The sequence below is a fragment of the Sphaeramia orbicularis genome, chromosome 5, assembly GCF_902148855.1.
Source record: "Sphaeramia orbicularis chromosome 5, fSphaOr1.1, whole genome shotgun sequence".
Classification (NCBI taxonomy): domain Eukaryota; kingdom Metazoa; phylum Chordata; class Actinopteri; order Kurtiformes; family Apogonidae; genus Sphaeramia; species Sphaeramia orbicularis.
This window is the reverse complement of record NC_043961.1, coordinates 17,683,021-17,699,509: the sequence shown is the minus strand read 5'-3', so window position 1 is coordinate 17,699,509 and position 16,489 is coordinate 17,683,021. Positions and strand designations below refer to the sequence as shown.

Genomic DNA, 16,489 nt, shown 5'->3' with positions numbered 1-16,489 from the left:
CACAAACGAGTGACAAATGAAATGTAAAGAGATAAGTAAGAAAAAAGTAAGAAATGTGGTATTTATATAAATATTTATATATAGAATTAAAATTAAATATTTACATATACAGATTTGCCTTTGTTTGTTCATTTCCACCTTTAACTTAAACTTTCAACACCGTTTTGACCTAAAAATCAATCCTTAAGGAGAAAATGTTCAGAGGGAGGAGTTATGAGAACATCTGGATTATAGTGATTGTTTCCACATTCAGAAGGTAATTTAGTTCAAATAAACTAAAAACATTCAACATGGATTTGTTGCCTCCTGACAAAAGTAAAGTGAATTTACATGAACATTGAGCTGAAACACAATATACACCTTTAACAGCAAATAAAATGATGCAGTCAAATATATTTGTTTTCTTACATGTAATAAATAAACAACATTAGACCCACTTAAACATGAAAAATCCTTATGAACTACAACAACATCATCATACACCAACAACAAAATAAATGAGTTACAAATTAACTGTGGAAACAGTTCAGTTCATTATAAACTAAAGAAAGGACGTCCAGATCTTATTAAAGTCCAAAACCTTTCCTTTAGCTGGATGACTTTTTCCAATGTAAGGTTACAAAACATTTCTTTTTCAGTGCAGGGGTGTCAAAGATATGGCCGAGATGAATTTGCAAATTGCAAAATTACACTGAAAATATTAAAGGAGAAAATCATTTTAGTTCAGATTCCACACTCGGATCAATATGATCTAAAGTGGACCAGACCAGAAAAATAATAACATCATAAAAAATAATGACAATTCCAAATTTTTATCTTAGTTTTAGTGTAAAAAAAGAAAAATAAAAAGTTCAATTACTTAATGAAAAAATATTTACACTTACAAATTCTTACAAAAAATGTGAAAAATCTTAATCATGACTCTGAAATTTAAGGAAAATCAGTGTAATTGTACAAATATTCTGCCCGTTATTAAATGTTTTGTGTATTTGTAGATCCACTGTGATCTGTAAGTTATAATGAACATGTGGAAATGATAAACTGAGGCAGGATATATTGAAAATTGGCCTTTTTTGCTCAGAAACAAAGAGAAAATTTTGGATTTATTATCTACTGGTTATTATGCTGTTATTGTACTAGTCTACTTGAGATCATATTGGACTGAATGTGAAACCTGAACTAAAATGAGTTTGACACCATTGATTAATTCATTGTTTATGTCTTTTAATATGACAGAAATAATGCGCTTGACTTGGAAGAAACGCTGAACTGTTTTCTTCTCCTATTATTTGAAACTACTTGGGGACGATGTGAAAAATACACAATTTCACACCAGGAGGAGACATTCTACAAATATAGAAATACATTTAAGAAGTTTGTCTATTAGATCATACTGAACTGATATTTAGTTAAACTGAGGTGAGGATGTCTAAATACAATTTAATAGCTCCCAGTATCCCAGCAGTGTTGCATTATGGGACAAGTATTTATCATATTTCCCACAGTTAAACCTGGAAATATTCAAGAATTTCTCTGTCAATATGTCAATAATATGAATCACATAAACTAAGTCCTTTCCTCATGTTGAAAATGGAGCTAAAAGGCTGAAAATAAGTGAATTTACAGCCTAAGAAGTAGAATATCTTTAATTAAACATGAAATTAATGACATTCCAGGAGTTTTTGGAGCAGATGATTCAATCTAGGTTTAATTCTGTGTCTTTCATTTGATCCCCATGCAGATATTGGATGAAAATCCACATTTTATCTGTTATGGAATTTCCAAAACCAGTGAATAAACCTGTCAGGTCAAGAAAAGAAGTGTTAAAAATGGGGTGGACTGTTTCGTTTATTATCATGTCATTAGTACTTTACTCATATTCTCACAGTATTTGAAGTGAAAATAACAAACAGCATATAATAGCTGCTATTTGATTTTTTATTTTAAATAATAATTCAGTGACGTCCACTAATGTTCATGTACTTAGGGGCTGTAAATGTTATTAATCCACTCTAAGAAATCTAAGTTTTCACATCATAAAAAAAATATAAACACTTTTTATATGTTATAACATGATCAGTAGTGAATGCTGATGTTCTAGTTTTTATCCCTGATGTGGAAAAGACGACGTTCCAGTAAGTCGTCACACCCATAAACCTGTTGATCTGTCATTGACCTGTTTACATGAGCATAAACATCCAATAACTGTTATAATCAGATCATTGTAATAATCAATCTGATGCATTTACATGCACTTAAGAAATACGATAATCCATAAACCCTGGTGTTGACATTTCAGTCCATTATCAGATTTATTTTAACTGTAGAATCCAACTTCCTGTTATTGTCTTTGACTCATGTTGTTCAGTTTTACTCATTTTGTTCATTAAATTATTCAATTTTTGTTCAGTTTTGTTCATCTTTAATTATTTTGTTAATGGTTTTTTTTTTGTTTTGTTTTGTTTGAGTCTAGTGACATAGAACTTTCTGTTTTCAGCTCATGTTTGACTCCATCAACTCCTGTTTTCTATGATTTTTTTTCCCACATGTGCAGATGTAAAAATTAAATTAATCAGATGAACCTGTATACATGCAGGAAGACATGGTGTATTAATCAGATTTATTCTGATCAGATTCCTGCTGTTATCTGATAAAACAGATCAGATTATACTGTTTACATGATCAATAATAATAATCTGATAACTCCACAAATCAGATCCTGATCAGAGTATTAGAGTGAACATAAACAGGGTTAGGGTCATCAGTGTACATCTGTAGACTTACATCTGAAAATACAGTGATGTAAACATATAAATGATGGGGCCTAAGACGGTCCCCTGAGGGATCCCACTCTCAGGTTAATGAAACACAGATGTATGATCAATAATTATCTGATAACTCCACAAATCAGATAATGATCAGAGTATTAGTATGGATGTAAACACGTCCATCTTTACCAGAGAGGATCTTTGGAAACCGGACTCGAGTGTCAAAACCAGAAGAACGTGAAAACATCCCACATGAACCTGGAAACATCTGGAAAACAGTCTGAAGAGTTGAACATGAGTGTGAACTTCCTTGGCGCCTGACAGTGGTATCCATCCAGACCTGGTCCGTCCATGTTCTGTCCAATCAGGACGAGGCGCTGACATCACATCGGACCCTCTGATACCGAGCAGACGAGCTCCGCCTCCTCCTCCTGATGAAGGCCCAGCACCGCCCCACGTGGTCGAACCTACAGAGAAACAACACATATCAGCGTCTGGTTGCGTTGACAGTCCTCGGACCAGAACCCGCTGGTCGGCAGGTACCTGATGGACCTCAGCTCCTGGTCGATGTCCTCCAGAGACTTCCCTTTGGTCTCCGGAAGTGTCAGGGAGAAGAAAACCGCCGCCGCTACAGCCACCAACCCGAACAAGACGAACAGCCCCGACAGGCCAATGGCGTCTGGGGAGGAGGGGTGATACGTGACACATTGACTGACTGCTGACATATTTGAATAAAGTACTGGAAGGTCAGTGAACGCACCACAGTCCTCAGACAGAAGAAACTAATACAGTTCATTTTTCAGTGTCTGGACGTGAGGATTTTCACTCCTGACATGTGAACGCAAATATCTGTAGCTTTTACCTTTTGTAGTTTCAGAACAGGCTTTAGTTTTATTATTTTAATTTACTCCTATTTAACCAGGAAGAAAATCCCATTGAGGTTAAGATTGAAACTGAGGGAGTCAATAATCAAGACAGGTATTTATACATGTGAACCACCTCTATTTCATATCCCTCCAGAGTTGACACTGAGGGGATTATTTGTGGAAACCTCCTTGAAAACAACATACATTTATTCTTGTCTACAATGAGAACCAGTTTCAGGTGAATTAATGAGTTCTGGACTGAATCAAAGGCTTTCAGCAGGGATTCAATGGCCTGAACAAGAGTGGATTCACTGCTGTAAATAATTGTGTCATCAGCATAAAAGTGCACATAAGCATCTGGCACTTGTATGCCCAGATCAGTAATATAAATAACAAATAAGAGTGGGGCCAATACAGAACCCTGTGGCACCCCTTTGGACAGTACATTCAGGACAGAGACCATCATATTTAATGAGTCCTATCAGTGTTTGTATTTGTTTTGCACCATCTTCACAACCTGAAGACGACATGTTGGTGAATCCATCACTGCAAATCGCAACAAAACCTAAAAACCTTCATTGACTCAGAGCAGATGAACCAGTTGAACGGAGAAGGAACATGACTCACCAGTCACATCTAAGAAGGTGGAGGTGACCAGGAGGTTGGCGGCCCAGTTGAAACCGTTTGCGAAGGCGAATGCTCGACCTCTGACGGCGGCCGGAAAGATCTCACTGAGGAGGAGCCACGTCACTGAATGAAGGAGAAGAAAACAGGTCAGTTCTGTGGTTTCAGATGTAGACGAATGCATTTATACAGAAAAATAGGACAAGAGGATGGGGTTAAGAAAGTTTCAAATGATAAACACAATAATCCCAGTTGATAATTATTAAATTATTATTATTGTAAGTTTAAAGGATGATTCTGGGCCTGAAATAAAAGATACAACAAGAAACGAAAAGGAGGTAAAAGGCTCAACAAGTCGCAAAAACAATGTCAAACATGCAACAAAACAAAAATGACAGAAGACACAAAATAAAGACAATAAGGAAACTGACAAAAAATGAAAAATGATGCTAATGTTTGGTTTTAAACTCATGTTCAGAAGTCGAACACTAAAAACTATTAGAAAGATAAAATGTTTAAAACACGTTTAAATGTATTTAAACACCAGGAAAATTGGCTAAAACTACTCAACTTTGACACATTTTCAACTGGAGCTGTAAATACATTGTTGATACTGAAATGCACCGTGGGAGTTGTAGTGTGATACCGTTATTGATCATTTACTGCTTTTCTGAGTCATTGATGATTAGTTTTTTGGATGATGGATTTAAAATATGATAAAGACAACCCAGGACTGGACTGGAATGGACTGGACCGGACTGGACTGGACCAGACCAGAACAGAACAGGACAACGTTCCTCTAAACTCCACCATCTAGTCCCATCCCATTAGTTTTAGAATTGATTTTGGGATTTTATTGATCAATTTTAAAATGTTTCTGTGCCTGGATCCAGTTTAGTTTGCATTGTGCTTTAGAATTTAGCATTTTCTTTAGTTATTATCATATTTATCATGACATTTATTTATTTTAGTTCCTTCAGTCGTACTCTTTGTACCTTCCATTGTCTTCATGATTTTTAGCTCCTTCCTCCTTTTATTTCTTTTATTGGTGCAGTTGTGTCCAGTTTCACCCTTTTATTGCACTTATATCAGGATTGTGTATTGATGCCATTGATTATTCTTTTAACTATTTTAATAAGTATTTGTAGGTTATTTTTCTTTGCTGTTGGTATCTGCTAACACATTTACTGCTCTGATCTTAGTAAACTGATGTTTTTAAAAGTGCTGTAGAAAAAAAAGATAAAGATTAAAACTCACTGGGTCCGAATCCGATGGCGTAGGCACTGACCACGCCCATCATACTGAAGAGGATGATCCAGTTGACCACGGTACAGACCACACCTGAGTCCACTTCCAGTCCGGTCTCATCATGTCCTAACCCTCCATGGATGGTTGTGTTTTTACGGAGCTCAAGGACATGATTCAGGTCAACTGCTGACTGAGGACCGACGCCCACCGGTGGCAGATCTGTGGCGTTGGCGACCGCTTCCTGTGAAACACAAGGCCTGGTGGCACCAGCAGCTGAGCGTCCACTGAGGAGGCCAATGGTCATCAGACAAACCGCCATCACGGAGCATCCGGTAATGAGCAGAGGCCTCCTGCCCACACGGTCTGAAAACAACATGGACGTCACAGTCGCCAACACTTTGACCACACCCAAACCCACGGATGCCAGCAGCGCTGCCGCGTCGCTGTGGTAACCTACAGAGTGGAAGATGGTGGAGGCGTAGAAGAGGACGGTGGGCTGGCCCGTGAACTGCTGATACAGAACCAGACCCAGGCCGATGACCGTACGGACCCTCATGTTGTCTTTACTCTGGAGGAGGTACATGGTGCTGAACTGATCCGGGTCGTCCATTTGCTGGGTCTCCATCAGGCGTCTACGGGTTCGGTCTCTGGACGGTTCCTCTGTGTTGGAGGGAAGGAAGCATATGGAGACGAGCTGAACCAGGGTTGGAACCACCACCAGTCCAAACATCCACCTCCAGCCTCCCTCTGAGTCCGACAGGAGGTAGTTGACGGCATAGGCTCCCAGGATGCCCACGGTGACCCCGGCCTCATACAGGGTCACCAGAACCCCCCTGTGATCCGGACTGACCAGCTCTGACACGAAGATACAGCAGGACATGGATGAGACGCACACGGCGAAGCCCACGATGACTCTGCCCAGAACCAGAGCCCAGTAGAACCTGAGCATCAGGACCACGCTGCCTGTCAGGACCAGGACATTACCAAGGAGGATGGTGGTCCGGCGGCCATGACGGTCAATCAGGTACCCGCCAAGGATGGAGGCCAGCAGCGCCCCAACCAACAGGGAGCTGACCAGCGCCTCCTGCTGGACACATGACAGTCTGAACTCGGCCTTCAGCTGCAGAAGAGCTCCAGAGATGATCCCCAGCTCGTAACCAAAGACCAGGCCTCCCAGAGCCAACACGATGCCGGCCAGGAGGAGGTCTGATGAACCTATGGGGAGACACGAGGAGACACGAGGAGATGCTAAAGGTCTGACAAACCTACAAGGAGACGCTAAAGGTCTGATGAACCTACAAGGAGATGCTAAAGGTCTGATGAACCTACAAGGAGACGCTAAAGGTCTGAGGAACCTACAAGGAGACGCCAAAGGTCTGACGAACCTACAAGGGGACACGAGGAAACGCTAAAGGTTTGAGGAACCTACGAAGAGACGCTAAAGGTCTGAGGAACCTATGAGGAGAGATGCTAAAGGTCTGAAGCAAAAAACACAAAAAATGTCAGATCCGCTGTGATGATGAACAGAAGAAACAGAACAATAGTATCTCTGTCCAAATACTTATGGACACATCAACGTTTATGGTTCATGTTTTATCCTGTTTCTGTTTCATATTGTTTTCCAGTGTCATATGAAACCTCGTTCTCATTCGTCTGATGTTAAAACCTGTCGACTGAAATGCAAATGAACTCATTGAATATTTCATGAACGATCATCGACAGAAGGAAACATTAACGTACGTTCACATTGTCAGCAAATTTGAAGAGGATTTATATCATTTTATGTTGTTTTCATCCTGTTGAATCTGATCTCAGACACTGTTTTCATTGTGTTTTTCTATTGTTGCAACTTTTACATAATTTTATCTAGTTTTATCTTTTGTCTTTTTTTTTATTGTTACATTTTTTTGTGACATTTTGGATCTTTTTTGTGTGGTTTTTTTTTCTTAAGGTTTTTTTTTTTTTTTTTTTTTTACAGTATTTTCATCTTTTTCTGCTGTTGCATCTTTTCCTTTGCTGTTTTTCCTCTTGTCTCATATTTACATGTTGTTTTTATCTGTTTTATTTGTCAAATCTTCACTCAGAACCCGTCTAAATCTACTTTAACAGGACCTGAATGGACTCTGATGTTCATCAACCCTTTTACATCTTTAAATAACAGATAAATCAAACATACCCATGTCGTTCATCCGTCCGTCCGTCCGTCCGTCCGTCCGTCCGGTCACATGACCTGTCCTGCTCCTCGTTCTCTCAGCATCCTCTGTAAATAAACAACAAGCCAAGGATTAAAACCAGATCTGGGTCCAGATCCAGATCCTCCTCATACATAAAGACCAACGAGTCCACGAGAGCTTGTTGATCTCCGTTGCCATGACAACCCTTTTGTTGATGGTTTCATTATGCATCCACTCGAGACGGTGCTGTGTGATCATGTGACCTGACGGCAGGACGGCGAGGAATGTGGAGATGAACTGAGAGGACGAAGGTGCAGTCAGAGGTCAGAGGTCACGAAACGAGAGAAGACAACTTTTTTTTTTTTTTACTTTAGTGTCATTTCTTTTGCTTTTTTTTAAAATTGTTTTTCTTTATTGTCTTTGCATCTTTTTCAGTGTTTTCTTTTGTTCCAGCTTTTTACGTTTTTCTGTTTCCTATTTATTGTGTCTTTTGAGTCATGTTTGCTGTTTTTTTCTTGTGTTTCTATCTGTTCATCTTGTTTCAATTCTTGCATCTTTTTCTTCTTTTTCTTAGTTTTCTTTTGCTGCATAATTATCTCAACACAATAACCAAAGAAAATGGAAATAACGAATGATTAAAAAAATCTGGATGTTAAAGTGGGATTTCTATAGAAATACTTCGATATGAACATCTTCTGCTTCATTTCAGTGTTGAATAAGAACTAGAATAGAACTCATTATTATTTTATTTTAATGTCTTGATTATTATTAAAAATGATTCAAATAAACATGAAATCAGGAATTAAAGGCATGCTTTATGTTGCTTTAACCTTGTTTTTGTTCAGTTCATTTAAACCCAGATATCTTCATTTATCTCTGAACATCATTAAAAACATAGATTTATGATGATAATGATCATATTTATAGATAATTATCACCATCCACTGGTTTATTATCTCATATCTGACTCATTTAAATATAAATGAAATTAAAAACCTCCAAGATTTGACTCTGAAAAGTTGAATAAAAGTAGAATCAGATGGAAACCAAAACCTGAATCCTGCAGATGAAGTACTAAACCAGAACCAGACAAAAACCTGGATCCAAATGAACCTGGTTCTGGAGGAGGAGGTCTGGAGGACCCGGACCCGGGCTGAGTAACGGCTCGGTCGGTGTCCAGGTCCGACCATCAGTCCGTTAAAACCACTGGAACTAACAGGATCTGGTCCAGACCCTAGACCTGGACCACAGGGACTCGGACTCACCTCAGTCTGAACCGGGTGCTGGACTCAGATGCTCCGGGAGAAGTTTGGAGTCTTCAGGAAGTGGAAACGACGTGGCACGAAACCCGAGACCGGATCCGACGAGAAGATCCGAGTCTGGACGCCAGAGGTCGACAAGGACCACGTCTACATGGAGGACCCGGACCCGGACCCGGACTGAAGCGGACCTGGACCCCGTCCAAAATACACCGGGACCCGGACTGAGGAGGATCCGGATTGAAAAAGACCGGGATCCCAACGAGGATTCACCTGGACCTGGACTGAGGAAAACCAGGATCCATCTCGACCCGGAATGAGGAGGATTAGGGTCAGAGATCCGGACCTGAGGGGTCAAAGGTCACAGACATGTGGATTTTAAATTGTCCACATTTTCACATTTTAGTCTTAATCAATTGTATTATTTTTATTTTTAATCAGGATCAAATTAAAAGAATCAGTCAATAACAAATAAAGAACCGATCATCAGTTAAAATCACGCAGAACCAGATGAAAACGACGTAGAAGACGTAAAATGTTTCATTAAATGGAAAAAAACAAACTTAATTAAATCTAACTTGATGCGTTTGCGTCAACTGGGAATTTTCAAACTATGATATTGACTTTTTTTCATTTTCTCTCACGACTTTATTGACGTACGATATATATATATATATATACACACACATATATATATATATATATATATATATATATATATATATATATATATATATATATATATATATGTATATATATATATGTGTATATATATATATATATATATATATATATATATATATATATATATATATATATATATGTATATATATTTTTTTTAGTTTTGTTTCTTCATTAGTCTGAACCTTTTCTACATTCTTACCTAAAAGAAACATTACTTTTCCGCCCTCAAATTTCTTCTTGTATTTTTTTTTATTATAATATTATGACTTTATTCTCCTAACATTCAGATTTTTTCCTCGACATATTGCAACTTTATTCTCATCTATGCATTTGTTTCTTTCCCTCAAAAATTTAATATATATTTTTTGTAATATTTTGAACTTAGAATAGAATTTATTCTTTAACATTTTCTTTTTTGTTGAACTATTTTTTTCTTCAGCTATTGCAACTATTTAAACTTAATGCCTGTTTTTCACGTTAATAATCAGTTACAACTATTATGATTTTATTCTAGGCATATTTAGATTTTTCTCTCAATATATTCCATCTTCACTTTTAATAATAAGTCATATGTTTTAATTTTATGATTTTTTTTTTTTTAAATTGAATTGTATGACTTTTTTTTTTTTTTTTTTTTTTTTTTTTTAAATATTACGTTTTTTTTGTCCTCTGGATTTAGTCTTCCTTGTCTTTGACTCCATTAATTATTTTCTCTCTCTTTTTTTCTCCCTTTTCTTTCTGCCCAGTTGTCATTTCAGCTACTTTATTATTATATTTTTAATTTTGTACTATATGGTTTGGTATGTGTATTTTCTTTTGTTCAATACTATTTACTTTGTTTTGTACAGTGCAGTGTGTTTTCCACTGTTTTGTATTTTTATTTATTTTACTGTAGAGTTTATTTGTATATTTTTTCTTCAGTGATATATGGTTTATTTATTTTATTTTATGTACTTCATGGTTTATTCTGGATATTTGTGCTTATTGTACTAAGCTGTTTATTTCTCTGTGGTTTGTCTGTATTTTATCTACAGTACCGTGTCCGTCCACCAGGTGGCAGCAGTTGAACTCATAGAACCGGAAGTACCAGTCGTCTTTGCGGAAGTAAACAGTAAACATGGCGCAGAAGAGCTGCACGCCGGAGCTCCTGTCCGGGGCCGAGTTGATGAAACAGGGGGCGGAGGCCCGGCTGTACCGGACCCGGTTCTTGGGGAAGCCCACCGTGGTGAAGCAGCGGTTCCCGAAGCGGTACCGACACCCGGTTCTGGATGAGAAGTTGACCCACCGCAGGACGACGCAGGAGGTCCGCTCCATCCTCCGCTGCCGCAAAGCAGGCGAGTACAGAAGCAGACCCGGGCCCAGGAGCCGGACCAGATCTGGGTCTGGGTTTGGTTTTAATAATTCTGTTGTTTCTTGTCGGTGCCTCAGACTGAACCGGAACATGTGGAAAGAATCGACTGATCTGTTATAAACTAAACCACATCAATTTTTTTTTTAGATTCTGATTAAATACAGAGTTTATTAAAAGCAGCAGATGGTTCTGAAGGAAACATGAAACAGGAGAACCAGAATGGAATCCATGTGTTCGTGTTAAATGCAGTTCAGATGTTTGTCCACTAGGGGGCAGGATGGACTCATATTCTCATATTCATAGACAAACAGATTAAATAGATTCACATGTTGTCTTTGTAATCAGGGTGTTTGAGTAGGTCTTGAAAGTCTTAGAAAGTATGGAATTTTGAAACGCTGTTTTCCAGACCGTGAAAAGTCTGGAATTTTGTGTGAAAATCTTAATAAAGTATGGAAAAAGTTTTTCTTCTAATTGAATTTTAGCATATGCTCAAAGGCACATAACCTTATACAATTATAAATAAACGAGGAAAGTATTTAAAAAAACCAATATGATTTAACCAGTTGGCGCTGGAATGATTCTAGTGAAAGTTATTTATGTGATATTCATGCACTGTTGTGGTTTTTTGATGTTTTGAAAGTTTCTGTCAGTAAAACATAATTTACTGCGAATTATGCATTCATACATTTATTACATTGAACTTTTCTACTACACACAACAGGTACAATCTCAATCAAAAATGTAGGAACGCAAGTATAAAAGTACAGAAAGCCAAGGTCTGGAGAAAAAAACAGCAGTTTGGAAAAAGTCTAGATTTTTTATTTGGATAAAGAGCAAACACCCTGTCTAATGGATACTAGTATTTGTTGACATTGAATCAAATGTCACAAGATTAGAGAGGAATGTTCTTTCTACAATATCATCTTCTTTATTGTCAGGACTTTGGCAAACACTAAAGGATGTTTCACTAATCTACTGGTAGAACTGGGTACCTCCACCAGGAGGTATTGTGATCACTTTGCTTTGTGTTTACGTGTTTGCGTGCGTCTTTGTTTGTTTGTTAGCAAGGTAACTCAAAAAGTTATGGACAGATTTGGATGAAATTTTCAGGAAATGTTGATACTTGCACAAGAAACAAATGATTAGATTTTGGTGGTGATGGGGGGGGGTCTTGGCGGAGGTCTGCGCTCTCCGAGTGCTTTTCTTGTTTAAATTGAAACTATCAATAAAAACAACATAAATATATTTTTCAGCATTAGGTTTAAAACTAGAATCACTGGAGATAAAATGAACATTTACATGTGGTTCAGTTCTAATTCGACCCGGTTTGGTTTCATTAGAATCACCATGAAGGACATTTTTAGCCTGAAATTTGATGAGATAAAACTTATTAAAATAAATAACTGGGGGTTCATAGAAAACACAGTAAAGTACAAAATACTGCAGGATATATGAAAATAGTAACAAGATTTAAAAAAAAAAAAAAGAAGTATGTAAAAGTTTGTGCCAAAATGACATTTTCTCTTTGTTTCTGAGGTTTTTGTGATGGAATAATCATATTCCTCCATATGTTAGAACTTGATCTGTGTGAAAGAACTACTGCACTTATGTTGAATGTGTTTAAGGATTAGAAGATGTTTTATGATTCTTAGTTCTCGCTGATGTGTGAATAACAGTTTGACCTTCGACCAAGACAGCTTTGCTTTGTCTTCTATCCAGAATAAATTGTGCACATTCCTGTTTGTATCTACCAGTTTCATTCCCTCCTTACGTCCTTGGAAGAACTGAAACACTTTTATGAGGTTAAACACACACATTCCTCTGATGAACTGAACAGATAGTTTTGTCTATTGTCTCTTGTTGCATAGATTAGTTTATATAAGTTTACCTTCACTTCAGGGACTTGCTCTGATCAGACTACACAGTTTTAGTTTTGTTTTTTGTTTTTTTAGATAACTTTATTATCTCTTCCAAGGACAGTCAGACATGTTTCTTTGGCCACACCTGTTAAGACAGAATTAAAAAAAAAAAAAAAACACAGCCAGGCACTGAAAACACCCCAACACTTTCAAAAACATAGTAGAACAGATAAAAACAAGATAAACAGATCAAATAATAAAAAAATAGGACCAATGGCCCTGTAGCTTACTGGTTAAATTAAAAGCTTTGGTAAATGTATCCAGATGCCATTTATTATAACCCAGTTATGTGTATTTATTCTATTACAGAAATAGCCCATGTTTTGGTCATATTCCAATCAGATCTGTAAAAAATTCAAATTCCAACTAGATATCATTGATTCAAAAATGTTTGGGAAGGAATGCTTCTTGGACCAAAAAAGAGTTTTTTCGAAGTGCTCTTTGGAAAAAGGGATTCAAAAAGTATTTAACACACTGGAAGAAAAATCCAAGGCACTCTCTTTCAACATTAAAATGCCTTTATTATCATGGCATGGTCATATCTAGACCTAGAAACGGTCTAGATATGACCATGCCATGATAGACCTAGAAACGGTCTAGATATGACCATGCTAATGATAATAAAGGCATTTTAACCCTTTCATGCACAAATTATGAGAACCTTAGTCAAGATTTTTTTCTTCAGTGTTTAGCCATGAAAAAAACAATGCGATCGAGTTTTTTTTTTCTATGGAGTTACAAAAATATCCATGCATTTAATTTTTGAAGTAAAGAAACGTGTTTAAAACCCAATATCAGAAAGTGATGTGAAAACAATGAAATAAAAACATTTTTAATGCTGCTAATCTGATGTCTTCTCACATTTTAACATATTCTAATGCTAGTAATTACTCACTTCATGGAGATAATATGCAAAAAAAAAAACCTTCTTGTCTAACAAATAACAACTGATTTACACTCAAACATGTTAGTGCAGATCAAGTTTATCAAGAACAGTAAAGTTACAGTAATGATCTGAATTACAGTGTATGGGATGGTGCATAAGCGTCCACTGTGTTGGCTGATATGAAACTAAAACAACAAAACCCATTAATATACAAGAGAACAGCTGGAGAAGAGCTGTCCACTGGAGTGGACAGTGCATGAAAGGGTTAATGTTGAAAGAGAGTGCCTTGGATTTTTCTTCCAGCGTGATAAATTGACATCATTGATACTTACTGATTTATTGGATCAATCCACTTCCTGTCTCTTATAATGGGAAAATTTTTCAAAGTCGCACCAAATCCAGAATCAGATCCGGATCAAAATAATTTCAATACCTTGTGTCGACATCATCATACAGAAGCTGTATACCAAGTTTGAGTCAATCAGAACTGTAGTTTGGGAGAAAAAGACGATTGAAATTTTTTCCCTGTAAGAGCCCAAGTTAAATTTTCCATAAGTTCCCGGATCCAGAGGAAGATCCTGATCAGCATGTGGCCATTATGTTTTGGTCATCTCCCCATCAGGGCTGGACTGTAGAAATTTACACTTGGTATCATTTATATTTACTGAGTTATTGCATCGATCCACTTCCTATGTGTTATAATGGGGAAATTTTTCAAAGTTGCACCAAATCCAGAATCAGATCCAGATCCAAAAAATTTCACTAACTTTTGTTGACATCATCATAAAGAAGCTGTATACCAAGTTTGAAGTCAATTGGAATTGTAGTTTCGGAGAAGAAGATGATTGAAATTTTTGTAACAGACGACGACGACAGACGCCGCATGATGACAATAGCTTACAGCCTGTCGGCCAGTAAGCTAAAAACCCAGTGCAGTCAATTTTATATGGTCAAGAACAGCTGGTGCAGATGGGGACACACAAGGACAGGGACACATGTGGACATGGACACATGGGGACATGGGGACATTTACACCTGTCCTCTGCCCGACTATTTTCAGTCTGTACAGAATAAATTGACAAAGCCAATTTTTATCTCAGTAACTTTATGTCTGCTCGTCATCAGTGCCACAAGAAATTTCCTTCAAAATTTTCTGAATATTTTAAAAGTAAGATGAGACACTGAGAGTCAGATCATGATTGTTTTACTTTTTATTTATTTTTATTACATTTTTGTTTGTTTAGTTTGAAACTTGTTAAAGCCAGTGTTGACGTTTCTTCTTCCTCCCATCCATTTGTGCTCATATGTTTATCGGTGTTGGAAAAATTTGAGTCTGGTTTAGATGAGCTTGAAATGTAAAGTGTCATGAATTTTACTTTAGGTATAATTTGATGCAATATAAATAAAATGGGAGTGATTGATTGATTGATTGATTAATTGATTTTCCCCTCAGGTATCTCCGCCCCTGTTGTCTACTTCGTGGACTACGCCTCCCACTGTATTTTCCTGGAGGACATTGTGTCGTCCTCCACCGTACGGGACTACATCGCCTCGTGTCCGGACCAGGACCAGGACCTGGACCTTCTGGTTCAGAAGGTGGGTCGGATCCTGGCTCGGATGCACGACGAGGACGTGATCCACGGAGACCTTACAACTTCCAACATGCTGCTGCGGCTCCACCCTGATGGCACCAAACCCAGACACGAACCGGACCTGGTCCTCATCGACTTCGGCCTGAGCTACATCTCGGCTCTGCCCGAGGACAAGGGCGTGGACCTGTACGTCCTGGAGAAGGCGTTCCTCAGCACCCACCCCAACACCGAGGCCCTGTTCCAGACACTTCTCCACAGCTACACAGCGGCGTCCAACAAGTCCAACGCCGTCATTAAGAAACTGGATGAGGTTCGGTTGAGAGGCAGGAAACGCTCGATGGTTGGATGAGACAAACAAAACCGAAGAAGAGACGACAGACATTAATGTGTCAAAAAGACTCAAGTTCCATCACAAAATGAAAGAGGTTTGTAAAGAAAGGAATCTGTAAAGTTCATCCACACAAAGACAAACACTGGAGATAAAACCATGAGAAATACCGGTTTATATCATGTCTTTTTTTTTTTAATATCGTTATCATTTTCCTTGGACATCAGCGATATAATCCTCTGTCTGTCAGGTGTATGTTGTTTATGTCAAATAAAACTCAGTGATTTTCATCCTGTTTCATCTTTTAGTAATAATGTAAAACTACACAATCATCTACTTTGTAAACTTTAACTCAGGACTAAAAATCAGCCTTAATTAAAGAAATAATCATTCGTCTTGATACTTACTGATATGGACTAAATATTTTTAAGAATCATATTTACTGGTCTGTAATATTCTGTTGACTAACTTGAATTAAACGAGCTCACAAGAATAAGGTGGAGGCATCACATAACACTGGACCAAGCAGACTGTTACTAATATAAGCTTCAAATAATTGGAACAAAGGATCAAGAATAAACAAAATAATCAAGAAAATTTACCAAAAAAATTTAAATTAACCAGATAATTAAAATACACTAAATAATCAAGAAAAATCACCAAAGGGTCATTCCATCCCAAATCAACCAGATTTCAGAAAGTGCCCCGCATGACCCCCTCAGGAAATTCTGAAAACATTCACACTTGTTCACCTACCAGATAAACGAACACATCCAAAATTTTAATGTCA

General features: G+C 37.5%; 2 protein-coding genes across 2 annotated transcripts; one reads left to right on the top strand and one right to left on the bottom strand.

Annotated features, from left to right (window-relative positions):
- Nucleotides 1-2,347: 2,347 nt before the first annotated feature.
- Nucleotides 2,348-9,070, bottom strand: slc2a10 (solute carrier family 2 member 10). The gene is made up of 6 exons (XM_030134428.1): nucleotides 8,946-9,070; nucleotides 7,683-7,766; nucleotides 5,516-6,721; nucleotides 4,262-4,384; nucleotides 3,312-3,447; nucleotides 2,348-3,235 (listed from the first exon to the last, which is right to left on the bottom strand). Exons 2-6 carry the CDS (start codon nucleotides 7,693-7,695, stop codon nucleotides 3,133-3,135), a joined length of 1,581 nt encoding a protein of 526 aa, XP_029990288.1. The 5' UTR covers nucleotides 7,696-7,766; nucleotides 8,946-9,070; the 3' UTR covers nucleotides 2,348-3,132.
- A 1,657-nt stretch (nucleotides 9,071-10,727) lies between these two features.
- On the top strand, nucleotides 10,728-15,989 carry tp53rk (TP53 regulating kinase). Its single transcript, XM_030134431.1, has 2 exons — nucleotides 10,728-10,957; nucleotides 15,233-15,989. Exons 1-2 carry the CDS (start codon nucleotides 10,741-10,743, stop codon nucleotides 15,718-15,720), a joined length of 705 nt encoding a protein of 234 aa, XP_029990291.1. The 5' UTR covers nucleotides 10,728-10,740; the 3' UTR covers nucleotides 15,721-15,989.
- Nucleotides 15,990-16,489: the final 500 nt, after the last annotated feature.